The 8581-nt window shown below is 47.5% G+C and overlaps 1 protein-coding gene across 4 annotated transcripts in view; it reads left to right on the plus strand.

The window, feature by feature from the left end:
• Adgrf5 (adhesion G protein-coupled receptor F5) overlaps positions 1 to 5268 on the plus strand; it is a 99401-nt gene extending 94133 nt beyond the window's left edge. For 3 of the 4 annotated variants that reach the window (XM_029531248.1, XM_029531246.1, XM_021217836.2), the window contains 2 exons: positions 308 to 392; positions 2436 to 5267. In XM_029531248.1, the coding sequence (XP_029387108.1) occupies positions 308 to 392; positions 2436 to 2515 (165 nt within the window). In that variant the 3' untranslated portion in view covers positions 2516 to 5267. Of the gene's footprint in view, positions 1 to 307; positions 393 to 1752; positions 1820 to 2435 lie in introns of all 4 variants that reach the window. The other variant, XM_029531247.1, reaches the window with a different exon arrangement.
• The last annotated feature ends 3313 nt before the right edge of the window (positions 5269 to 8581 follow it).

The following is an 8581-nucleotide window of genomic DNA, read 5'->3' on the forward strand; positions in this document are numbered from 1 at the left end:
AAAGAGAGAGAGGGAAGGAAAAAAGGAAGGGCAGGAGAGAAAGAGGGAGAGAGGAGGGGAGGGAAGGAGGGATGAAAGAATAGATGGGGGATTGGGTAAGTGGGAGGGAGGGAGATCACAACTTACATATATTTGTAAGCTCTGTCTCCAGCCCAGAGCATTCCATAACCTGGCCTTCACTTGACGAGACAGCATTTAGAATACAGCTGCCACCAGACAGCAGCAAGTCAAACCCTCCAAGAGGTCAAAGCAGCCTCGATCTCTAAAAGCTTGCTCTGTGATCATCTTTTCTCTCTCTCCCTTCTAGTCAACGTCCATAGGTTCATCAACCCCTGTGTTTTCAATGAGTTCTCCGATATCCCGAAGATTTAATAATCTTTTTGGTAAAACAGGTATGTAGTGACTCCTAGATGCTCCTGGGTGAACCAGATCTTACTGGCCCTGACCTACTCCTGCCTCCATTCCCCACTTCATGGCAGAGACCTAAACTACTGTGTGGTAGATATTGAATATTGGGACTTATACTTTCACAAGCAACCGGGAGGTTGCTAAAGAGAGACAGCGACTCTAAATGGTCAATTAACGTTAAGTCACAAAGATGCTAGGAATCTCGATGTGCTCCGGGCATCTGTCTATCAGATATAAACAGTACCTGCAAGTTTCTGGGATTGTCCAACACAGAATTCTTTTCTGTGTCCCACGAAGAATAAGCATGGAAATTTTGATTGTAGGATGGATTCAACTCGGGCTCATTCTTCCCCCTTATGGAGCATGCTTGCTTTACATTTACAAACTGGGCATACATAAACGCAGTATCATGAAACCTAGATGTTTTACTAGACGCTAATAAGTTCTACATGGGAAATAGGAACTACATAGCATGAATGACTTCAGAACTGGTCTTAGCTAATCAGACTGTAAATCCCAGTCCCAGCTACTGCTTCCTACAGAACAGTCCCATAACTCCCATAACACTGCCCCTGACAGGACAGTTTCAGTACATCACCCGATAGAGCAGACCTGTTACACTGCCCCTCAACAGGGAATGGCCATCATTCCCTCCCACATGGCTCCTCCCACAAGAAAATGAGCGCCCAAACTCTGTTCTTTTCATTATTTTCAGTGTTCAGGATCCAACCCAGGTTCTCCAGCATGCTAAGCAAGCAGTCCATCATTGAGTCACCTCCCAGACATCCTTTCATCTCTTTAAAACCAGATAGGTCTCACAAATGCAAACTTAGACTGGTCCACTTCCAGACCCTGGCTACCATACCCTGGATATCAAATATATCTGAGTCTGACCACTCTGCGAAGTCTGTGGAGACTAAACCTCCACTGGATATAGTGCTCCCTGCTTCCATTTGGGGGAGCACTCAAGAGACTAGGGTATTGTCCCTTTTCACTTTGAAAGTCACAAAAATGACCTAAATATGAAATGATCGAGTCTTTGGAGCATCAAAACTATTGCACTGCATATAGGTATTCAGCATTTCCAAGGAAGTGAGGAGAAGTTACGAAATAACCCACCGAATCTAAACTTTGCAAAATATCAGGCTACTAGAATATGCTCTTTTTTTGGAGAATGATCCAGGTCTAAGTTGGGATGTGGGCCTTGTTCCTGGGGTATCAGGGCCTGAGATTCCAGGTCACTGCTGCTGGGTAGTCTTATGTGGGCCATCAGTACAGCCTTGCTGTGGATCATTTTTTGGGTGGGTGGGGGCTAATTATTGTAACTTTGGTTTATGTTGTCAGCAGCCCCAAAGGTCCCCCAAGGCAATGATGGAAATCTTGTTAGCAGTGGCAGTTCATCATCCCGATGGTAGGGTAGCAGTCATTTCAACCCTCCCCTCTTGATCTTCCTCAAACACAGTGCACAGTGCCTGCTGTCTGCCCACCTACGGCTGAGCAGTCACGCCAACCACCCCTCCTTGCTGTGCTGGTCCTCGGGATTTCTGTCAGTGTCTGTCCCTCTTTCTTTGCATCCTGCCTCTTCCTTCCTCATAGTGAATCTTCGCTTTCCTTTTCTTCCCTTTATGAACCTTCCGCTCAATGGTCTGTTCCTTCCTAAGGATGTCCCCAAGTCAAAATAAGCAAGGGGACCAGAAAGTTTTCCTTGTGTAGAAGTCCCCAGGTCCCTGCATGTGGGGGCCTATGGAGAGACTTCCTACATTGAGATCTTGCCCGGGGTGACAATCTGACTGCCGGTGTGTGGTGTAGTTAGCGCTTGGTGGCTGCTGCGCATGCTCGAGGACAGCACTTCCGTGGTTTGTTCTCCGGCACGTTGGGTTAGGGAAAAGGGCAGGCGTGGGTTGGTTTCCAGGCATGGCTGCTCCGCTGGAGCTCATCTTCGCTCCTTAGATGATGTTTGTCCTTCAAAGTGCCTACCCGGTTGTCTTAGAGGCTGAGATGGTGTTTTGTTTTGGTTTCCTTTGCAGGAACATATAACGTTTCCACCCCAGAGACAACCAGTTCATCCCTGGAAAATTCCTCTAGTGCTTACTCACTGCTCAACTAGGACCAGACAAAGCCAAATCCACAGGACCTCTCCGAAACAGGGTCCGTGGCAAGAAAAGGGACCCATCCAAATCTAAGGGTAACGTGCTCTCCCTCTGCAGACTTCTGGGAGCAGACGCTGAAGAGACTCTTTCCATAGAGAAGATGCTTTCTTTTTGTAAAGACAGACTAAAAGCCAAGGCCATGTTTATTTTTGCTCCCAGCCCTATCCCATGTGTAATGCCAAATATGTATAGTATTTAAAAGAACCTTCCCCACAAGGCTCAACTTTTCTCTATGTAGTGTAAAATAGAATTTTGAGGAGATTTTTATATCCCCTCCCAAACACACACTCACACCATTGGCTACCAAGATAAGAGCTGATTGAAACAGTAAGTAAAAAGCTAGTATCCGGGAGTTCAGTGACTTCAAGGAAGGAAGGAAAGATGGAGAAATGAGGAAGAAAAGCAGGAAGGAGGAAGGATGATAGAATGGAAGGGAGGGAGGGAGGAAGGAAGGAAGGAAGGAAGGAAGGAAGGAAGGAAGGAAGGAAGGAAGGAAGGAAGGATAATGTAGAAAACATTAGGGAGTACATTTTAAGGTATCCACAGTTGTGATCTAATATGGCCACTCATCTGCCACAGCTCTGAGAATGAAAATATATGGCTCAAAACCAAAATGAAATGAAGTCATGGGGGATTTAGTTAGTGAATTCCTGATCTTTCCCTGGCTAAAAGGATAAAAGAGATAGGAAGGAAAGTAGGAAAGAAAGTGGGAAGGAGGGGTCGGCATGAGGGTGCTTCTGGCTGGATAATAATATTTGCAAGCAATGCATCCAAGGAGACACAGTTCTCATGACAAGGACAGGCATGAACCTTTGTATGTCAAGGTCTGAGCAAAGCAGGGTGAACATGCGGAGCACGGATGACAGCCACTCTGTAAGATTCAAGAAAGGTTCATCTCTCACGATCTGTCAGATACGCACTGTAGGCTCATTTGTTCAGCGTTTCGAAAGCCATGCATGTATATGTACATATTTTTCTCCGATCATTGACAAACTTGGTCTACGGCACTGAGCTCAGAGCCCGACGTCTGTCTTACACGTAACAGCTTTAACCGGGTACTCTCTGTGCGTTGTAGAATAGATTTAATAGTTGTGTATCATGTACATTTTTATTTTGTCCTCGTGACTTCGTTGTGACTGTGTTGGTGACAGCCCTTGGTGTGCCCTCTGCATTGCTATGTTCTAACCCTTCCCAGCCTTCTAAGGTCCTAGGCCAATATACATTCAGAGTTTCTGTGGTCTGATTTGTGTGTCTTGTAGCCACTTGGAAGGAGAAAAAGTACCTGGCTCTTCCGTGTTCCCAGCCACATTTTACTTTGATAAGCAAATTCGCAGATTCCTCCACCCCCACCACCAAGAATTAGATTGTGAATTTATGCCTGTGAGGTTTTTTGTATGTGTGTCTCTCAAAAAATACAGATATTTATTAAAACTGCTTCCATGTTAGAACTCACCATGCTCCAAATCCAAGAGTAAGCATGCGTCCCACATGAGAGTGTCATCTCAAAGGAACAGTGTCAGTAAGGACAGTGTCTCAGTTAATTTCTCATTGCCGTAGCAAGACACATGGATGAAAGCAACTTACAGGAGGAAAGTTTTGTTTGGGCTTACCCTTCGGAATACAGCCCATCATGGCGGGGAGAGCACGGCTGTAGGAGCACAAGGCCAGCCCATCAAACCGCCTCAGCTGTCTAGAAGTGAAGAACAGGAAGTGGGATCAGGCTATGAGAACTCAAAGCCCTCCCACAGTGACCTCTTTCCTCCAGCCAGGTTCCACCTCCTAAAAGTTCTATAATCTTCCCAAATAGCACCATCAACTGGGGGCAGAGGGTTTTGGTACACGGGCCTATGGGAGACATTTCACATTCAAACAACAACCAGCAACAGACCCTTTAGGACCCACATGCAGCGTTGAGTTTTTATGGAGTGAGAGACTATGTGGGCCCTTCGTTGGGAAGACAAGATAAAAGAGTCTGTGGTCTGACATCCGTAGTTTTAAGTACTTTCAGTCTGTTAGATCTAAGCTTAAAGTCTATTTCTGCTTCTCCGTTCTTCCTAGCGGAAGGGCAGAGTGGGGCATGCAAAGTCCCATCCCTTGAGTTCCGTTCCTGCTCAAGTGCCATCTTCCACCACTTGTGTGAGAAACACCACACGCCTATCCCAATTTCATGGCTCATTATTTAAAGTTCTTCCGGGGAAGGAATCCACAGGAGATGTGGATGCGGTCTCCAGGGAGTCTCCAAAGAAGAGCGGAGTTCAGTAGAGGGAAGAGGAGAGGCGTCTAGGATGGGACATCCTTTGGATTAGAGTCAGGTATCAGAGAAAGGACGGGCAGAAGGGTTCAGCCCCTTGAGTTGCACTAAGGAGTGTTGGGCCAGAGGGATTTGCATAGCATAACAAGGCAACATGGACGTCTTGGACACCAACATGGACACCAGTAGAGGCTGGGGCTCTTGTGCTCAAGAATGCAAAGATCCAAAGAACACTGAACTTTGGCCCACTTCAGTGGGGCCTCTTGGGAGCCTTGACAGCAGCATAATAGTAGGAACTCTGAGCTGAATTCCATAGCATGCAGATCTGGCCCTCTGCCTGCTTGCATTCAGAGAGACACGTCTCCCTTTCACCAACTAGCATGCCTACAGATTCTAATGCACACATGAATTCATACACAGACCCACAGATTGACCAAGGCACACAGGAACATGTGTGCACACACACACATATGTATACATACACGCACACACACACACACATACACACACATACACACACATACACACACCCAGGCACATATGAACACACATTAACACCCAAATACACAGGCACACACGTACAGACGTCATCATGAGAACTGCCACATCTCTGTCCCGGCTGAAAGGCTTTTGGTTTAAAATCCCCACGAGAAGTTTGCTAGTTTGTAAATGCAGGATTCAGGAGAGAGGCAGACATACCCACATCCACTCCAACACACACATACACAGATGCACCTGGACCTTTCAAGGCGCAGCACTGGATTCCAGAAAAGGAGGCTGGAGATGTGACTCCGTGGTTAAGAATGCATACTGCACTTCCAGAAGAGTCCCGAGTTCGGTTCCCAGCACCCACGTCGGGCAGCTCACTACCACCTGTGACTCCGGCTGAAAGCAATCCGTTGCTCCCTTCTTGACTTTGAGGGCACATGTGTGCGTACATACACAGACACATTTACGCATACTTAAGGGTTTGCAAATAGATTCCAGAAAAAAAAAAATCTATGTAACAAAACACAGAAGGAGCACTTCATGGTTTCCTGCCCACCACTGTGTATGCAACCCCAGATTAACATTTCTAAATGAAACCATGAAATAAACGTTGCATCCAAAGTTGTAAAAGACAGAAGCACGTAGGGTCTGTGCACTGTGTGAAAGCTAGAGCCTGTGCCGGTTCTGCAGCAGCAAGACAGAGAAGGCATGTCCTCTGACCTGGGTGCCAAGTGAGTCACGTTCACTTTGCTAAGAGAGCGCCACCTACTGCCCACATTCCCACATGTCGTTATTATGTAACATAGATTCCTCCACTGGCCACCAACTTTCCTTAAGGGACTCTTTTTCCATTAAGGCAGTTTCTTGCAAAATGATCTATGCTCATGTTTCAGGGGTTGTGAAGCTGGAGAATCCAAAAATGCACAATGAATTCACAGCAGTGTTCTCAGGGAGCACTGTAAGCATCCCCTACAGAGAAAATGAAGAAACGTCAAGGGAAGGCAGAGAGAGAGAGAGAGAGAGAGAGAGAGAGAGAGAGAGAGAGAGAACAGCAGCAGCCAGTGTGAAGGGAGGCATCATGCGGGAGTTACTCGCAGGTGAGTAGAGCAGTAAGTCATAGCCAGTTACAAAGACAGAAAAAGAATTATGTGGGCTGGTTAGTCAGGGAGAAAGTGTCTTATCTGCACCATGGAGAAATGTTGTGTATGGGCTTTTGCACCCCAGAGAGGAAGCCAATGACCCAGGCCAATAGAAGCCTCGTTCCTTGAGAATCCTCAAAGAAGGAGCTTAGAACAGACATCTCTTTCCCACTTATTGTTAAAGACAACAGAAATCACATTTCTATTGCAACCAGATGCTGTGGCTCTCTAGAATTACGACTCGGAGTTTAAAATCGTGCCCTACTAAAATCTCAGTGTGTTAGTGACGCCTCCTTTCCTCATAATAAAATACCTAATGATCTGCCCAGCTTGCTCTGCACAGGGTGTCCGTTTGTTGGTCAGGTGCTGCTCCTGTGTCACGATTGTACGAATCAGCCAGCAGGCCTTCAGATTTCCCAGAGGATGCCAGAGGCTCACAGCTGAGCTCTGGCAGGTCCCTCAGCTTTGGTCGCACCGTCCAGACTCCCAGGAATGTTGTGATGACCCAGAGCCACACAGGTGCTTTAAACAGGGTCCAGGAAGCAAAGTTCAAAGGGACCTGAATATCTAGGAAATAAATCAACTCATGTCTGTTCCAACCTGTGTGGTTTGGTCGGCTGAACCGAGATCCCCATGTCCTATATACACAAAAGCTTTCTAGCACACTCGCCTAGGCTGAGGTTGGCAAGGCTGTACCTGTGCTTCTGGCGTGGGAAAGGCTACAAGAAGAGGGAGGGTAGGTAGGCACAAAGACTGAAGCCGCCCACTCTAGACACCTGTATTTATTCCCAAAGGCCGTTTCAGTGACTGGAGAGCCATGAAGGACCTCAGTTGTGTGGTTCTCTCTTAACCACCAAAATCCGATTTCTGGAACCCATGACAAAGCTAAAACAGAAGTCACGTGTCCAGCCCCTTCCAGACAGGCTGCTGGGTGAGAAACGGAGACGGAAGCGTGTCCACGTCAGGAGCCTTTACACAAATGGGACCTGGGCAGGAGCTCCAGGAGCGAGCCTGTTCCCCTCGCAGGGTTCGTATCCTTTAATTCAGAGCTCAGTGAAATATGACTGCAACTATTACAGAATAAAATGGACTGTCCCAAGGAATGTAGCAGCGGTTGGGGGAGGGGGGTGGATAAAAGGCGAAAGGAACCGATTGATTGGGCAAGGCCTGAGAAGACCGCTGTCACGTCCCAGTTCCCGCAGCACTGGACAATAGAATTCAAGAATGTCTTCTTGCTTAGACTCTCTGGGAGCGATTTTGATCAGTGTCCCATCCTGCCATTCAGCACCTCCCTCCCCCACCACCCTCCCCTTAGTTACAGCAAGAGGTGTTTGATTTTGATTGAGGAAAATTATTACATCCCTTTGCTGTTTTTTGTTTTTTTTTCCTGGAACCGTGTGATTTTCCCCTTGCCCCAGCAGCCTCCTCACAGCTGTCTGAATCAGCTTCCCCTCCCACATCTCCAGCTGGGTTAATAAGTGACAGCTGGCCTCCATCCTGTGGCCCCTGGCCCACCCTGTTTGGTTCTCCTGAAGCTTGGTCGCCACCTGGTGGACATTAGAGGATGTGCCTCTCTTGTGGTTCTAACTGGCAGCATTTTAGAGCCCGAGGCTGAGGGTCTCTCTGATGGACATCCCACAGTGATGTAACGCAGGTCAGCAAAACAGAATGAAGTCCAACGCTGCACAACGGATGTGGGGGTCGGGGGGGGGGGAGAGAAATCACTCTCCCTCCCGCCTGTAAATGTTACAGCTCTGAAGGGGAAGGTTTTCCCAATGTACCTGTTACAGCTCTGAGGGGAGGGGAGAAGTGTCCTGACAGTTGGGAGCCACAGAATACCAAATACTGCACATCAGACCTCGCACGGATTTGCTGGGAAAGACACGAGAAAGTGGCTGCTTCCGCTCAGTTGAGAATCGGCAAAGAACTGAGCAGGAGGCAGGCTTTATATAGAGTTTCTTGGGGTTGGCGTTTTTCAGGGTGGAGGTATCCAGAGTGGGAATTGATGGGATTTTAAGTCCTGAGCTTGGGGCGAGCCCAGGGATTGGTGGGTTTTCAAATCCCAGACATGAGCTCAGACTTTTCACCCTAGACCATGGTCCTTCCACTGTGACATTATGATCTTTGCAGGGACTAGGAAACAC

Source organism: Mus pahari, chromosome 18 (genome assembly GCF_900095145.1).
Source record: "Mus pahari chromosome 18, PAHARI_EIJ_v1.1, whole genome shotgun sequence".
NCBI classification, from domain to species: Eukaryota; Metazoa; Chordata; class Mammalia; order Rodentia; family Muridae; genus Mus; species Mus pahari.